We start from the raw sequence: 18,873 nt of genomic DNA, 5'->3' as shown, positions 1-18,873 counted from the left end.
CATGCCTGGGCTGGCGTCCTGTTTGTTCCTGCCTGTCCAGTCGGCAGCACTCTGGAGACCGTCAGCTGTCAGACCGCTGCTCACACTGGTGGATCCTCATGGCTGTCCTGACAGCATCCTGCACAGCCTCCCGGACCCCTCTGTACACTGTGGTATTCACACACTGACACAAGATTCGACTAAAACACACAAACATATGCTGCTGACACACGTGATGGATGGTCCTGTGAGGGAGCGTTTCACCCTTTCTCTAATCGGAAAATCGATACAGGAGTCAGAGCGTCGGCTAGCCACACGTACAAACCAAATTCAGAAAGAAATTTGTCCAAAAGAAAAATCAATACGGCTGTCAAGAAATTAGTCTCTGGGCTCGTGTGGCCTCGTGTTCACACACTGTGTAAAAACCTGCAAACCTGCCCGAGTACAATAAAACATTCCGTCATCACCATTTACTTTGCGAGCACTGACATCAACATGCAGGATTGTGTCAGGACTATGACCTACCCAACAGCAACAAGGCTAGCATTAGCAACTAACACTACTTCCAAAGCCCATTAGCTGCTTACTCTACAGATTCCTAGTCAGAGGAAATACCGGTAGCAATAAGCTGTTCCTTCTCATGAAAGGGCAGCCATAGAGTTTAGTTGAAAATAATGGATTTAGGCAGATTATACTGACCATATAGAGCGACATAACGCCTAGCTGGCAGGATTTCAGTGGAAAATGTATCCTTCTTAGGGCCTGCTAAAAACACTGCCCTGTGTATCACTTCCTATTGTTCACCATTGTTTGTGGATTTTGTTCTGAATGCGAGAAATTAAAAAAAACACTATTTTTTTTTCTTTACCTGTTGCCAGACAAAACTCTTCTTTTAGTTCATGTGCATTAGTATCATTTTTCATTGGATCATAGACCATGTGTGTGTCTACAGTAAATACCGATCGAATAGTCTAAGAGGGCAGCACTTGTGTGTGTGTGTGTGTGTGTGTGGTATCTTCTCATAATGGTCATGTGAGGAGTTAGTTCAAAACTGTATTAGTATCCCCTTTTCTAGCCGTTCAAGGGTTTTTTGGGGGAGTTTTTCCTGTTCCGATGTGAGGGTTCCAGGACAGAGGATGTCGTATGTGTACACATTGTAAAGCCCTCGGAGGTAAATTTGTAATTTTGGGCTATTCAAAAATAAATTGAATTGTATTTTAAAATGAATTAATCATGTCATGCATTACTATTGATTATTACAAAACAGGCAGTCGTGCGTGTTTCATAAAATTATTTTTTCCCCCCCAATCTTCCCTCCAGTCAAACGGAAGAAAAGTCAAACTGATATTGTTATTAGGAAATGTTGAAATCAATTAATTTAACAAACGTAATTAGAAATTCTCCACGATGGGTTTTGTGTGAGCTTTTCTTCCGATACAAACACATGGGTGCAGAGTGTGAGCTCTCTTCTTGAAAAAGCTCAAGTCCCCTTCAGGCATCAATTTTTTTTTTGTATTATCTGCAGTGCTGTTTATCTCAGTTGGTTTGCCATTTTTCTACTACTGGCTGCTTGAACACACACAGATATTCACAAATGTAGGGGGCAGAGTCATCAAAGTTGAGCAGTACAATGGATTTGTTTTTGTTCGCTATAGTCGGCAAAATTAACCTCAGGGAATCTAACAGCAAATGAAAATTGTCCTCTGCTTATAAGAGGAGCGTGACACCACGGAGAGATGGGAATAAAATCTCAGCTTTCCCGTCCTGTAATGGGGGCGAGTTCAAAGAGAATGGTGAGCTTGGTAAACACACCGCTGTCGGTGGCGGTAGATAAGAAGCTGACCTCCGGCTGGTTAGTAAAAATACAGATTCAAGGGAAACATTTTGGGTAAACTGCCTTCTGCAATGTAAAGCGGGTTTACTCTGCAGTACAGCCCTGTTTGTTGGTGACACCGATTGTTTATTCTTCATAAGCCACAGACACACACACCAAACACAGGGAGCTCACTACAAGTCATCACTTGTGACTTAAGACAACAGAAGATTGTCAATATTAGAAAGCAGTATGTACACAAAGGCACTGTAATCACAGCCACAGTAGCCGTTTTTCATTTCATTGTCTCTCTTTTATTTATATATATATATATATATATATATATATGCGTCTCCCTTGTCAGGATTTTAATAAGCACCCTGAAAATAGAATACAACTACACATTTTATCAAATGAACATGCAACACAATGCATTTTCACTCGATAGTACAGTAAAAGCATTGATAATCATTTTCACTATATTTTAGTCTCAGCAAATTGTGGCACAGGTGTTTAAATGAGATGTTCATGTGTAAATATATTCTGCCATAATTTACTGTAATCAGTAGCTGCCTTGACCAAAGCAGTGCCGTCGTAATGGTTTGCTTATGACAACCACCAGCATCCGCTCACAGCCTCTCTCTTTAGAAATAATGAGGAGTTGGTGGAGCTTCTTTCTCGGCATTGAAACTGGTCAAAACTTCCTATTTACAATCCGAGAATGGACAGGAGATGGTCTGAGCTGTGGCCTTTGCACTGCGCCCCGTGGAGTCTATAAATAAAGACCGGGTGAATGGAGGCCCCATACATTTGTGTTCATTGACGGTGACACTTTCTGCCAGGAGCTTGAATAATTTAATACCCAACACTTCCCCACCCTCCTGTCCAAGACAGTGTGTGAGACAGAGTGTTTTGCGAGGGAGAGAGAAAGATGAAGCGAGTAACCAGAAAGAGAGGCAAGAGAGAATTCATTCGAGAGCACCAGCGAGTGGTAGTGAAACACAGCGAGACAAAGCGGAACAGAGATGAGCAGAGCCCACGGTTGTTGTGCTCTGTTGTCATTATCCTCCATTGTTGAGAACAATAAGAGAGAGCGCAGCAGCAGGAAGCAGGAATGGGCCAGAGAGGGTGGACTGGTGACATAGATGCCGTTGTTTCCTAACTATCATTGTTCCTGATATCTGCAAGGGACATCGTACTCCCCAGTACACAGTAGCCTATTATTGGCTCTCTGTAATATCCCTACTCTAAAATTGTGCCAGGATGTGCATTAAGCTACGTGCACATCAGTGCTTACTGTGAAGGTTAAAGAAACTACTTGTTATTGAGGGAGAGATGAAGAAAAGAAAGAAGAGAGCGAGAGATGAAGAAAATAAAGTAGAGAGTGAGAGATGAAGAACAGAAAGAAGAGAGCGAGAGCGAGATGAAGAACAGAAAGGAGAGCGAGAGATGAAGAACAGAGTGAGAGGCAGAGATGAAGAAAAGAGTGAGAGCGAGAGATGAAGAACAGAGCGAGAGATGAACAGAGTGAGAGCGAGAGATGAAGAAAAGAGTGAGAGCGAGAGATGAAGAAAAGAGTGAGAGCGAGAGATGAAGAAAAGAGCGAGAGAGAGCGAGAAATGAAGAAAAGAATGAGAGTGAGAGAGCGAGAGATGAAGAAAAGAGCGAGAGAGTGAGCGCAAGAGAGAGAGAGTGAGAGATGAAGAAAAGAAAGGAGACACAGAGAGAGAGAGAGAGAGAGAGAGAGAGAGAGTTTCTGCTTTCGGTCTTCATCAGTGAGTGTTGATGAAATGTCCAAATGTTCTGTAGATGGCGTTTGTATATCATTTAATATAAATACCAACAAAGATAAATCAATAGGTCGTGTGTGGGGCTTTTGAGACTTCACTCCATTCACAAATGCATTTTTTTCTACAGACGTAGCCAATCAGACATCTCCTCCAATCTCAACCAATCACATGAGCGCGCCCCCATGAGGGTTTACGTTACGTCACACACAGGTAAGAAAATCTTAATAGGCAGGTCATGACTTAAAAATTTTTAATAAATATACAAATGTGTGTGACTAACATACATCATTAGTCAAGCATTTATTTTATAACTAGTTATATATTTATATTTTAAAATCCTCCATAAAGAGTATGCCTGTGCCTCATTTAATTTTCCTCTGTGGTGTCAGATTTCATGTCTTTTTTTTGGGGCGTTTGTTTGTGAAAGCTGCAGCACTGAAGTTTTGCAAAAAGCAGCAGTGAGGCAGCCAGCTAAGCAACCCTCGCTTGGCTAAAGATCACGGGAACAATATTGGCAATCTGAAGTGAACAAGCTGAACCTTCGGCCTCTTGCAGCTTCAATTAAAAGAACTCTTTCCCCGCCTCACTCCGGCCTGTCCTTGATGTGCCGTGTTTGGCAGTTGAGTAAAGGCCATCACAAACCTTTTTTATGCTTTCTCTCAGAAATGTCTCTTATGCTCCTAGTCTTTTCCTACAACTCTGTGAATTGTTTCATTCATTTCCTCCCATTTTGTCTTCATTGAGTATATTCAAATACTGCTAACACAATGTTAGTTCACATGCTACTGTGGCTTGTTTTGATGTAGCCTTGCTCTTTCTGAATCCTTCTTTGAAGCCATTTTGATGGATGTTTTTAGATTAAACAGAACAGAATATTTGAATAAAATAGGCTTGCCGAAGATAATTACTTATTTTTACAGCAAAAACAATTGTTTAAGACAAAAAACTGACAGAAAAAATGAGACACTGTCAGCGTTTCCTCCTGTGACACTGCAGGAAGCCGGCTTAACCGCCTTCCACTAATCCATTTAGCTCCCCCATAATTCCTCTTTGTGCTAAACAGTTACAGCAGTCATCAGCCATACAAACATTCAATCCAATCTGCTCTCAGGTCAGATATCGACGCTGCTAAGGTCTGTGAAAACAGTGGAGAGACGCAGCACGTGGCGTCCCAATTCCAGAACAGTATGCCGTAAACTAAAGAGGAAGAGGATATTGTTCCAAACATCAATTGTTTTGTTTTTTTCTAAAATGTGTCAACAACCATTGGATCGATTGCCAATTATGAACATATATGCATGGTCCCCAGAGGATGAATCTACCGACCTGTCCTCTGACTTTTCATCTACAGATCTGCAAACTCTATAGAGTAGGGAAAAAGGTGACAAGATACAGAACTAAAATCAGGTAGGAGGGTCAATTATCCCCAAGAGAACATTTTAGCAATTTTAATACACAAATGAAGCTTTTTGAGATTAGGATACAAGGAGAAATCATTGCATTGCATAATGATATATTACCAAGCTACAAAGCTTGTGATATTCCCCCTGGGGACCAATAAATAGGGTTGGGTACCGAAAAGCGGTGCCAATATGGTTCCTATACGACCGGTATCTACCGGACCGAAACGCAACGCAGATTTCGGTGCTTCCTTTCGGTGCCTGAGCCGATTGAAATACTTTTTTACACTACTCTGATGACTCCGTCCTGGCAGCAGGTAACAATAGCCTCGGTCCTCCGCTCCTCACTCATAGTATTATTACAACGGGGTACTTAGCGCTGGCGCTCATAAGCACAACATCCACAGGCACGCGAAAGCTGCTTCTTCTTCTTCTTCTTCTTTGAGGTGTAGTGGCGGTTGGCAAACGACGAATTGGCGCATTACCGCCACTAACTGGTAAAATAAAATAGGTCATGAGACGTGTCGTATTTTGCCAGAGAAAGCTCATATTTCTGCAAAATAATTGCTGAAGTTTGAAGCTGTAGTGTGTGTTTTGTATTTATTTATATTTATTTAAGTATACTGTAAACTGTTAACAGTTAACATATTGTTCATAGTTTGAAGTTAAACAGTTTGAAGACAAGTGTTTTGTATTTATTTATATTTATAGTATACTTTAAACAGTTAATATATTGTTCAATTTGAAGAAAAAAGTATCGGTTCAGGCACCGTTTAGGCACCGGTATCGTTTTAAAAGTATCGTTTTAGCACCGGTATCGGAAAAAACCCAAACGATACCCATCCCTACCAATAAAGCCTTATTGATATAATAAAATAATTTATTGATTGGATCTAAATCAAACTAATAACTAAAGCTGTCAGATAACTGTAGTGCCGTAAAAAGTACAATATTTTCCTCTGAGATGTACAAGAGTAAAATGGCAGAAAATTGACATACTCAAGTAAAGTACAAGAACCTCAAATTTGTCCTAAGGAACAATTCTTGAGCAAATGTATTTAATTACTTTCCACCACTGGTTCCCCACCCCCATCCTACCCTTAACCTGCTAAACATCAGCATGTTAGCATACTAACACGCTGACAATACTAACGTTAACATTTAACTCAAAGTAACAATAAGATCTTCCTCAAGCTGTCTTGCTAGCTACTACCCACAATGTAATGTTTTACAGCTGAGAGAGGCTTCTCCATGTCCTTTGTGCATTGCATTGTGGCAGAGTAGTGCACAATAAAGACTTTTTTTACTTTTTATGAAAACTGATATTTTTAATCCAAACCTCCAAAATGTAAAATTCTCAATAGCTTGCAAGTACGTGTGAAGGGCACTACAAGACTCTGAAGTGACAAACAGCAAATGTGAAAGATTGGAAGAGCTTTACTCAATACACGCTTTGCCTCATCAATATCTTAATGAGGTCAAGACACATGGAGGTCCAGCCTACTGACAGAAAGGTCAAAATAGAAGCTCATGATTGAATGCAAGATAACCAACAAATACAATCAATACATCCAATATGCATTATAGCATCTTGGTGTTGAACACTGAAACAGGATTGTTGAACAAGCACTGAATCTGTGACAGTTTAAATGATCTCTCCTTGGCATGTTAGAAAATGTATGGTTGTATGAAGTACGCAGCTATCCTATGCATAGGAGCCACTGTACTGTTACACAACATTACAAGCTAACAGAAAAAAAAGCCCCAATATGATATCTGAAAACAACAAACAAAGAGCCATTGAGGTGTGTTGTGGCAGGTCTTGTGCTGCGTGTTGACGCATCTTTAGACCTGCAGCACACCGACATATTTATGTGACCATGCAACCATGTAGAACCACAAGGTTGAGCATAACATCTGCCGAGACAACACTTGTGTGTCATGCTTACGGGGGTGTGAGTGAAGTCAAGCTGAACATAACCGTTTGCCTGAATATCTCAAATAAACACCATTGCAAGAAGTAATTGCAGCATTGATCACAAAGACCTCTTGATACACACAAACACACATATGAAAGGCGTATGCACTCAGCCACACTATTGCTGCCATCCACAGGGGTGGCAAATCAAACCGGTATTACAAAATGGCCAAAAGCACTCACCGCGCTCATGAGGGTCGATCTCTCCTTCTTTGTAAATGGTACTTTTTAAAACCAGTCCCTACTCTCCTGCTGCATCTATCGCTACAACCTCTCACTGAGGCTCAGCATAGAGAGTATTTGGCTTGTGTGTGTGTGTGTGTGTGTGTGTGTGTGTGTCTTAGTGTCCCTAATCCCTGCTGATTAGGTGCTAGGCAGCAAATGTTCACTGGAGAGTAACGCACACAAAACAGGGGTTAATTTGGGCTCCGTTATGTGGTGGGAACCTGTTTTCCTATGTGGCTGAAAGGGTCCATGTTATTAGTTTCATAGTATTCTACAGGCCCATCGAGCACCACAGAATCATTATGTTTCACATGTACGATTAGGTCATTATTGAATAATCAAACTACAATTACCGCCTCACAGTTGTACGCCTCTGCCAACCCAGTCATGTTGCAGTTTACACCTGTGTCTGTTCAAAATGTCATCACTGAACCTTTGACATCTTATCAGTTCGTCCTTGAGTCCAGGTGGACGTTGGTGCCAAATTTGAAGAAATTCCCTCAAGGTGTTCCTGACATATTGCGCTCACAAGCGGAACGACGGGACGTGTGAACAACCTGAAAACACAACGCCTCCGTCCGTGGCCGGCGTATAAAAATACCGCTGGTCCATAGTTGCTGACATTCTCCACAGTCAAAATTCCCTACAGGTTGGTGTTTCAGCACTTCGTTCTCTGCATGTACCAAAAATGAATAATCACAGTATCAGACTGATTTAAGATGCAAACTCATGCCCACACTCGTCCACAAGCTCATTCATCTTCATTTGTATACTGTCAGTTTAATGGTGTTCTCCCTCATCTGTTGCATCTGTGGTTACCGGGAAGGTCTTGGGTTGCTGAGTGAGTAGACATGGTGAAGGATTCGATGTACTCAAAAAACTTCTTCACTTTCCCCCTGTATGCCAAAACCTCAGCTTTGCCAAAACACTGCTAAAAATACGCTTTCTTTACCTAAATTTGGTGGCAAAGCAGAATCGGTGGCAGCACATGGTCTGACAGTAGAGTAAGCCACCATGGAATCAGACACATGTTCTATAATCAAGCTAACCGAATAGAGCTAATTGTATATATTTGTATTTTGTCGCTAACCAGGAGTCTGCTGACGACAGACCAGCTTTATCGGCCACACAGCTACAGGAAGTAAATAAATATGCTGTATCTTTGTCCAGCTCTCCAGGTCAAGTCTTTCCTAAATCTCTCCCACACACACACACACACACACACACACACACACACACACACACACACCACAAAGTAGATTAGTGGGGCTGCTTGGTGAGCCCTTAACAGGACTAGTCCGTGACACAGAGGCTAGCAAAGCAGGACAACGAGCCAAACTCTGCTCATCCTTTTAGGGATGGTGATCCCCCGAGAGGAGACGGACCGCTCTGCACCAGAAGGTAACCTGGATGAATGAATCAAGGAAAACAAAGCTGTCGTGATCTCTGCCCCCTCAAAGAAGCCAGGAACTATTTTCGACCCTTGCTCAACCCGGTCTGTTGACCAACAGCAACAGACTGCGAGAGCGTTTGCAGCGAGTGACGTCGGGTTAAACACGCGAACACAAATATCCGGGGGCTGCCTGCCACAATCACATATGCTTGGCCTGCGAGCAGCTGGGATTTCTGGGCATCAGAGAACTTCAGCTGCTGCCTTCAAAGCTTGCCTTCCCAGATTTTTATCAATGCAATCCGAAGCATAGCATCGTGTTCGGTTTTCCCCCGTGTCGCGATGCTTTTTGCACCGAAAGAGAGTCGGCGACTGTTACTGCTAATGCTAACTAACAGGGTGAATCAAGCCAAATGGGATCCGACACTTCAAAATTGACCAAAACAGAAAACAAAATTAATTCTGCGTGCTGCTTGTCTTAAATGTATGCAGATATCAATCCTTCGTATAGATGGATTCACTCACACAAACACCACATACAGCCAGAGGCAAGAAACAAGATGAATGCAGCTTCTGAAGAGAGTACGGCTCCCAGTAGACGGGTAAGAATACATTCAAGGGTCATAAAGTGTAACATTTTACTTTGTCCGTGTATTAAAGAAATCCAAAGATGAAGTTCTCACTTCTTTTAGATGTAAACTTACATAAAAATATCCTCCTTTCGTAGATGAGTCAGACGATGAGTCTCATCCAGCTGGCGTCCTTGCCGTGGAGGAGACATGACAACATGTTTTCTTTGGGTCAGTTCAGAGGCTAAACTCTCCAGCGTCCTCTGAAACACACACACAGGTGTCGAGTGATTAATGCACAATGCACCTATGTCTTGTTTGACCAAAGGGTTCCTTACACCAGCAGCTATTAAACCATTATCCAGGCCACTGGCTTGCTGCAGTGACGGTCAGTGTAACCAGTTTGAATGGTACCGGAAAGTAAATGAATAGAACTGGTTGTTGTTCTGCTATATGGAGAGCCATGAAGCTGCAGATCACATGTCATTCAAGACGTTACTATACAAGAGTGAAATTGTTGAGACGTATTGTGCCACAATCAAATTAAATTGCGGACTTTTCAGATTATTATGCAGAACAAACAATGAACGCTCAAATCCTTATAAACTAAACATTGACGTCAAGTCAAAGAAAGCTGTATCCGATGACATCATGGAAAGTCAACCATTAAACAACAAATAGGTGAAATACCTGAATGGCAACCATAACAAATAAATGGATCAAATAATTAACTGTGGACATTAAAACAACATAATGAAGACGAACAAATTATGAATAAAGAGCAAAATCCAGCTTTACAGTATGTTAAGGTATGAGTCTACTGCATTTCATTATTTGGCAAAGGGTCCAGTACAACCCAGTCACGCAAACCCAAACAAACTGGTGACAGTTATGCTAGTAAGGTAAATAACAATGTCCCAATTCAGAGGCTGGATCCTCCAAAAATAAAATGGGCCATGAGGTCCTCCAGAGGATGTGGGGGCCAGGCTCCTCCTTCCCAAACAAGACTAGTTTCAGAGAGACCAAAACTAAAAAGGTGTGTTTGGGAGGCGATCATCTACAAAATGAGGTCAAACCTTTCAAGTGCATCAGCAGGAGGTTGCTCTGAAATAGAATAGTTTTGGGAAACTGGGCCAAATTCCATGACTACAGAACATGCTATGATGTTGTGAGCCCACATTAGACTATAGATAGCGGGCGTCTCACAATGTCACAATTGTCCGCCTGTCAAAAGTTCCTCACAGTAACTTTACATTAATTGAGGTAATTGCTGGATCCTATCAGTTAAACTTTGATTTTTATGATTATCCAAACAGCTGTGCCCAGTAACAGCAAACCACCAGTAAAAAGTCCTGTCCTCACTGTGAGGGTGTTAGTTCAATTCAAACAAAAGCTGGCTGACCTTCGATGGATCGTTGACACACTTGACTTTCCTCGCAGCGAGGACAACAGATCATCTTTCCAAAATGTGGTGAAAAAGGGTGCAGCAGCTCAGTCAGAAAGTCATGTTCCCTCATCGTGAATGCAGCCGAGGGCACTCTTATCTGATGTGTCAACATAAAGGATGTGTATTTCTGTTATTTCCATTTCATTCAGCCTTTATCTAACCAGACGGTTCCATTAAGATTCTTTTTGATATGCGATTGATCCGTTCTCACCGGAGACATTCAGGTTCAAAGATAGGCTCTTTATCTCCGTTCCTTTTCTTTGAAATCAACATGACTTTTGTCAGTGTGGGATGAGGAAACTGTTGAAAACAGCCACACCGAGACCAAAACACTCCTCGACCCCCCCCCTTAACACCCAATTCATCAGCTGCTGCCCTCGCCGGCAGTCTTTTTCTGTTAAGAAAACAGACATCAGTCTTCTTCTGCCTGGGGGAAGAACTCGCAGACCTTTTGGAAGAAATGTTAGGGGAGAGACAAGGAGAGCAGAGAGGGGAAGACAGCTGGGTACACACACACACACACACACACAGGAAATGAATCTGCTCATAATCATTATGCTCCTCGGAAAGAAATATCTCGTACGATAGGCAAATAAAAGACAAATAAGGGCATGAAATGTTATAATTATTCTCACACAATTGCTCTAATCATATTGAATTGCTCAACCTTTAAAGGTTGCTGTGAGGTGACCCATGGAGTACATAAAGGGGACAACTGCCAAGACAGCTTTCTCTTCCAGAGGCCACACACCTGTGAAGGGGACACAGATCCGATGACCTGACCCCCCCCCCCCACTGGTCAGCAACATGTTTTATGTCATTGGCTTTTCTAATTTACAAAATGTCCCAGCTATCAGCACCTTCTACTCAACAATAGACTACTTTTATTGGTCACACCAGAGTTATGACCGCCTCGTGGCCCGTATGGTTCCGACGCGCTCAACAGCTGCCTCTTACTCACAGTCAGCATCAGCCTTTAGGAGGTGAAAGCAGCCCGCTGCAGCAGAAGCTAATTGGATAGATAAATGGGATGGTGACTGGTGAATTGTGGGTAAATGAGAAGACCGCTTCCAATAATTGCTATGGATGAAGTTTAGATTAAACACTACCAGGAAAGCAGAGTGATTTATAAGGCATGAAGGGGCAATTAAGATCGGTTTTAAAAGAAGTGGTCAAATAGTAGCTGTATTTTTGGTTTATTTCCCAGCATCACGACAACCAGTTGGAGTTGAGACATGAACCCACATCAGCTCGCCAGCTGCCAATAGACCCTTTTCATAGCCGCCATTTTGACATGTCGTCAATCTATTTAGCGTGTCACAGCAATTCCTGTGAGCCAGCATGAGCAACAACAGGACCGTGGCCCACCCAAATGTGCTTTTTCACCGCAAGTTTTCATCTTTTTCTTTGTGCGTAGAGAGTCTCATGCACCACAAGCACAATCTATACTGGATTTTATGAGGGCCCGGGGAAAAGGTTTGATACTTTATGTCAGTTGCGTCACCAAAAGGAGCAGTGAAGTATCACTCTTGATTGTGGGAAACTTAGGGATTTTTTTATTTAACTCAACTTTTACAGTTCAGGCAAAACAAGGTTAACAGGATGTGGCCACAGCGACGGAGCGTGAGCAGGTGAGAGGGATGGGAAGGTAAACAGCCGAGCAGAAAGCCCGTGAAAGAAAAGCGTGATCAACAAAAAGAGAAAAGGTCATGGCCATAATTGGGGTCATCCATCATGTGACGGTTTTAGGAGTAGGTGTGATGAGTCATCAATCCATCGAGCGACCGGCTCTCTGAGTGGATGGTGATAAGATGCTCTGGAGCCGCGCCAGCCAGCTCTCACCTTCTGCTCATTTACTGCTGCATGAAGCTGCTCATATTCTCACAGTACGGCCTGTTGGTAAATCTCTATACTGAGAGTTGGTGGTCTTTGGAAAGATGTGATTTAATAATCCAAAGCATGTTTCCTTTAATATCTGTGAAGCCTTTACCACGCCGTATTGTGTGAACTAACTTATAACGTGTGATCTCTCTTTGTGGAAGACGAAGGCCACACTGCGAGGGATGAGCACAGAGGGATGGAGAGGTGCAACAACTTAATGGATGAAGCTCTAAAATCTAAACGCCACATCAATCCTCTGTTCCCCGCTAAGGACACAGCAGCAGATTCTCCTCCACTGCAGTCTCGTACGATGAAACAGAAGACTCGGAAGAGACCGAGCAAAAAGGCTAAATGAGGGACGTTGCTTTGGAGACAACTGAAGTGGAAGGGAAGAAAAGGAAAAGAGCAGAAAGCATTCTACAGCGAGGAAAGACTAGAGACAGACTTGAGAGTGTTATAACAATTAGTTAACACAAAAACATTTAATTTACAAGATTTGCCTGCTCACATATTTTAACCATAAAGTTAAGAGTTTATATGGAGTGCTGGACTGTGTCTTGTCTGACAGTAATATATTATTAACAAAAACCAACACTGTGCAGGATACAGATATGGTTATTAGCAAGGAAGCTGCATTTAATTAGCTTAATAATTCACCTCAGACTGCGACAGTAGCAGCACCGATCTCCTGAGAGGTGATCTCTGGCAAGCTGCGTGTTACGTATTAAAAAAAAGGTCATGTGAAAGTATCATGTAGGTGGGAGGTACACACAGGTACTGTGTATCCGCAACATATGAAGTTGTATTAGTACTATATGTAGAAAGTACTAACTCATCTGCGGATACGTATCAAAATCTTGACAAGATGCTAAAATCATACAGAATGAAGAAGAAGAAAAAAAAAAAAAAAAAGTCTTGAGTGAGTTCATGCATTTCTATGACGCCTCCACAGTGCAGTGATGCGTCACTCCCTTTAAGAAAGTGACACAGTTACATGGAGGTGGGAGGGTTGTGGAGGTCATAATAAACACGTTGAGTAAATCCATTATGGACAAAACCTTAAACAGTGAAGGCATACTTGTTATTTACTTGTATATATTTTTAATATCTGGATGCAGGTTCAGTGGTCTGATACCACGTCGACTTGTCCTTGACCCTGGTAGGACCCCTCTTAAGCTTGCTGTGAGCGTCCCCTGTGGGGCTGCGGCTTTTTCACAGCAGAGCCGAGTTCAGCCAACCCAATAAAGTTTTACAACATGGGCTCAGACACACCGGTGGGCACAGCAGGGAGTAAGTGGTTCGGTCCTGCTGTTTTTGTCCTTTTTGAATTGAAACATGGGAGTGGAATTACTAAAAAGGGACAAACCATAAGGTGGCCCAGATGTGGCAGCTCCCAACACTATGATTCTTCTCAGAAATCCCGCCAAGTTGAAACACGCTATTTACAGCAGACGTGTCCAGTCGAATTACTGCAATCTGAAAATAACCACCATGTACAGACAGAAGCAGATTCTTTACACATTTAGAAGAATTGGTCTGCAGGGAGCATTTAAATCAAACACAACATGGTCATCCTCACCACTAAATTGGTAGCAGTCAAACTCTCAAAGCAACACTGATGTTTATTCCTCTTATTCTGCATTTACACCCTGCTGGGCATGAAATAAGTGCTTGGTAACTTGGCTAAAAAGACATCGAACACTATACTTAGCACTCAACGGACTACCTAAAATACAATAGAGTCATACAAGCTTGTCCATGACCTGGATTAAAAAAGGTGCAGGTCAGATGTTAGGAGAAAAGAATATGGACCTGTTGGAATACAACCATGAGAGAAAGCCCAAAAAGATGGAACACTGTGTCGGAGAGATCCTGCATGAAAATGTACAGCAATGACAGAACAGTGTGATCATAAACAAAGATTCTAGACAACTAAAGACACCACAACAGACACGTTATTCTACACAGTAGGATCGGCACTCAAGTGTCAAGATCCAAGCATCAACACTCACACCCAATCATCAGATAAGCAGCTGGCAGAGGAGCTGGTCAGGAGTCCAAATGCAAGCTGTGATTATCAAGACTGTGAATCTCCTCACAATGCACCGAGGATTTCATCAGAAATCCAGCAACCGGAGACTCTAAGCCAGCCAGCCAGCCAGCCAGACACAGAGAGAGAGAGAGAGAGAGAGAGAGAGAGAGAGCACAGACTGGAGCCGAGTGTGTGTCAAGGCGGCCGTCCTGAATGAAAGACAAAGCATCCATCAGTTAAATGGAAGCTATTTTGATTGAGACTTAATACTGTTTCCAACAACGATGGTCTCCGGGGACCAAAATATCAAGGACGGCTGCACGGTTATGTTTCTTGAACCAACGTTTACACAAAGACTTATAAAAGGATATTGGGAAAGAATAAAATGGATTAAAAAAAAACACCATTTCTCAGCCCAAATTAAACTAAAGGTAGGTAAAGTCCACAGTGCAAAAGCTGCCTGAGATTAGTTGTTAGAAGGCAACTTTCAGTACGTCTTCCCATCATGCCTCTGATAAGCTCAGGCCTTCCTCGGGAAGAGGGCTTGCTTCGATTTAGGCCGCTGCTGCTGCCGCCATGCTACCAAACCATCATTCCAAAACATGAATATTTCATTTATTCAATATCATGCAAATCCATTTCGACAGCAACGGAGCACCATTCACAATGAATAAGCCTGTTCCTACGGTACTGTGGCCCTGTGGGTCAAGCTGTGAAAACAAGGGGGGGGGGGAACGTATACCCTCCATCAAACCAGAACGAGGCTTAGCACCACCACCAACAGTGTGCACCATAATGCCACTAATCTTTTTGGACTATTCACAACATATCACACATTACAAGTGCCGTGTGCACAAACATGCAGGCAAATAAACTGCACGTCTGTGCGGACGTGAACACATACGTTCGGGGTTTTTTTACCTTTATTATGAGAACATCAAGAAAAGAAAAGACTAACGAGGTAAAGGTTAGAGGTCTTTCTATGATGAAAGAATATCTTCTTCTTTTTCCACACACGCGCACACACACACACACACACACACACAAAGCCGTCCACGCTTCATTCCTCGCTCCTTGAGAAAAGCAAATCCTCCTTATTTGGCAGTGAAAATATTGTAATATTTTAGGTCAGGGACTAGGTGGAATTTTGCATTGTTCAGAAGGTAAAAAAGGTAAAAGTGGTGCTATTTCTGGAGTCTGCTTTGTGCAGTGCACAGTTATAGCAACAAAAGAATGAAACCTCGATTCCACACTAAGGAACACACATTTGTTGCTATAAATAAATAAACACAGATCCATTCTTCTTCCTGCCCGTTTCTTTCTGTGATTTATCTTTATGCAAAGCGACACGAGGCAAGATGTCACAACAGAAATATAAAAGGAGTTTCCCCAAAGTCACTGACCTGACGCTGCAACATTTACCCGTTTACCAAAAGCAAATTCAAGTGGCTCTTTTTAGATGGTGAGTAGACCATTTTAGAAGAAAGACAAGTAATAATAGCAAGGCTAACAAGATATTATTAGACAGAAGAAGCAGCGTACTTATTTCAAGGACCTTTAAGAATCATCATCATTAACATTTTCATATACTATTAAACAGTCTATAGCCATGCTGGCGGTGCTTTGAGACTCTACTTTAAGCACAATGGTACTTTGAGCACTGTGTAATCGGTTAATTCATTTTATAGACTGATGTTTTTAAATACACCCATAAAACATTTCAGAGGCCAAAGGGATGCCTTTAAATAGTATATTGTAAAACCAAAACAATTATTACTGACATGTAATTAAAAACAAGCAGCAAATCCTCATATTTAACCAACAAATATTTGGTATCTTTGCCTAAAAAAACAACTAAAACAATGAATCATTATTATAATCATACTGTATAGATGGTGATTGATTTTGTTTCTATCAACTAATCCACTGATCGACTATATAACCGTTGCAGCTCAACATCTCAGCTTGTGTTATCCTGATGGACTCTACATTAGATTTGCTGGTATCTATTGTTATGATAAACAACAAGTATTGGACAAACTAAAGAGTAGCTTAGGGGTTAAGATAAACCGCAAACCAATAAACCGCAGCATCCCCAGCTTGAGCCCGGCTGGGGTTGCATCTCTCTCCCTTATTTCTGTCAACTCTTACAGCGAAACCTAAAAGTAATGCAGCATTGCTTTTTGGGGGATGATGTAGTAGCAAGAGGCCACAACTGACCACTGACAGTCAAGAGCATTTTCTCAGCACAAAACAAGTTTACTTAACAATACATTTTGTGTATGAATGTGAATAGTATTGTGTGTGTCTTACACTGACCGGTGCATTTCATTAAACCAACCAAATCGCAGAGAACTGATTTATTCTATTGAATGCAGAATATGCACTGAGATTAAATTTGGTGTTTTTCGGCTCTGGCCCTTACAAGCCACAGCCGAGCTCAGCACAGCAGAGATTTGAGAACAGCAGCAATCAACACCCCCCCCCCCCCCCCCCACCAAAATCACATTAGATATAGAGCTCGATGCACAGCTTTTATGTGGAATGTTCTTGTGGATAAAACAACTAAACCGGGCCACGATGTGCAGGAGCCAGCTGAGACACACTTCAGCTATTAAGAACATTATGAAATGATATGATCAGCAGATGACCATCCCATGGGTGTGGTTTTATGGTTGGTAATGGATGTGGCTGGGAGTAACCTTTCACCATAAAGTAGGAGCTCAGCAATTTAGATTCAATTATGACATAAACATAGAGCACGTGATGTACTGCATGTCAGAAAAAAAGAAATATGGGATCCAAAAGCCAGATCCCATATTATAGGAACATTATGCAAATGGTGTGATGCACTACAGCACTCATGTTAATAAAACGAATCAGTAGAGACAGTAGCAATGATGCAACACGCCTTTTAAACTCAAACATTTCTCACATTTCACCACCACACAAGTCAACAGCATGGAAGCATCACACTGCTCAGAAAACAAAGACAGCCACAATGCAAAAAAAATAATAAAGTGGACACCAACAGCTAGCAGCAGCAGGGAGCAGGGAGCAGGAATTAGCAGATGGCAAGGGACTAAACAACTAGCAGCCTGGTAGCGAGTGCTAATGTGTAGCTGAAGGGCACGAACTGAGTATTAGCAGATACTTACTTTGCTCGAGTGCAGCGGTTCTCAGCATGTCATGTGAGTGAATTCATCCTTTTTGGAAGGAAAAAGCAAGCAAGGTCCCAAACCGCCAACAGAGAAAACTCCGAGCAATTATTTCTGCACAGAAACCTGCTGGTGTTGGAAGCAGGTGAGCTACAGCAGAGGGGCGGGGCGCTGTCAGTTCAAACAGCCCGCCTCGTCGCCAAAGGTGCGCTTGATATGTGTGATGGATGTGACTGAGGCAGTGCAACTAGCAGTGTCCGCCTGACTATAATAACTCTCTACGAAATAACTCTCTATGCCACTATTAAAATGTGTTGAAGTGAAATGATTAGTGTTTTTAAATATATAACTAACTATAAACTTCCTCATATTTATTGTAGTTGTTATGCTTAAACTTATTCTTATTCAGTAGATCACCCCAACACAACACTAAAAATATGTGCAATATTAATACACCGTGCAATAAAAAAATATTCTGCCTGTATATTTAATATTTTTAGTTATATTTTAGTTATTGTGGATTTTTTACTATTTTACTAGTTAATATTCCTTACTGTTACTACTTATTTACTTATTTGTAATACTTGTGATCTTGTTTTTACTATGTCTCTTGTTTGCTCTATACTATATGCTGCTGTAATCCTGTAAATGTCCCCGCTGCTTATCTTATGTTTATTATATATGAAAAAAAAAAAATATATATATATATAAATGCATACTAAATAAATGAGATTGTGCTATAAGTAAAGCAAATTACCATATGATACGACATAATAAACTCTCTAACTGTCTGACCTGAACTAAACTCATCTCAGGTACAGATTTTAGGGCCTAGGGCAAAAAGCAAAAAGCAAATGCTGCCGTGAACAGCACAGTTTTCAGCACAGTTGCTCCACATCGCGTTATTTACCAGACTTTTGTGGAGTTCGACCCGGGTATACCTGGGGCTGTTACACTCAGAAACAGTAATTGTTTGTGATTGGTGGTAGTGAGAGTCAACAGGAGAGGGGGATGATGATGGAGGGGTGGTGAGGGTGAGAGAGAGCAAGCTTGTTAAGGGATGAGTAATCTGTCCTCAAGGATTGCTGGATTTCATTAACCCTTCAACTGAGGTCTCTCCATTTTTTTCTCCTTCTGGCTCTCCACCTCTGTGTAGCCCTCCAGCTCTCTCTCTCTCTCTCTCTCTCTCTCTCTCTCTCTCTCTCTCTCTC

General features: G+C 41.9%; 1 protein-coding gene across 3 annotated transcripts in view; it reads right to left on the bottom strand.

Annotated features, from left to right (window-relative positions):
- The window catches only part of sphkap (SPHK1 interactor, AKAP domain containing), a 97,522-nt gene extending 79,724 nt beyond the window's left edge, over positions 1-17,798 (bottom strand). The window contains exon 1 of one of the 3 annotated variants that reach the window (XM_031861311.1): positions 17,663-17,798. In XM_031861311.1, coding sequence (XP_031717171.1) covers positions 17,663-17,690 — 28 coding nt within the window. In that variant the 5' untranslated portion in view covers positions 17,691-17,798. Of the gene's footprint in view, positions 1-7,143; positions 7,270-17,662 lie in introns of those variants that run through there. The other 2 variants (XM_031861315.1, XM_031861312.1) reach the window with 2 other exon arrangements.
- Positions 17,799-18,873: the final 1,075 nt, after the last annotated feature.

Source organism: Anarrhichthys ocellatus, unplaced genomic scaffold (genome assembly GCF_004355925.1).
Source record: "Anarrhichthys ocellatus isolate YVR2014 unplaced genomic scaffold, GSC_Weel_1.0 scaffold24, whole genome shotgun sequence".
NCBI classification, from domain to species: domain Eukaryota; kingdom Metazoa; phylum Chordata; class Actinopteri; order Perciformes; family Anarhichadidae; genus Anarrhichthys; species Anarrhichthys ocellatus.
The sequence above is the reverse complement of the archived record's forward strand: the minus strand, read 5'-3'. Positions and strand labels throughout refer to the sequence as shown.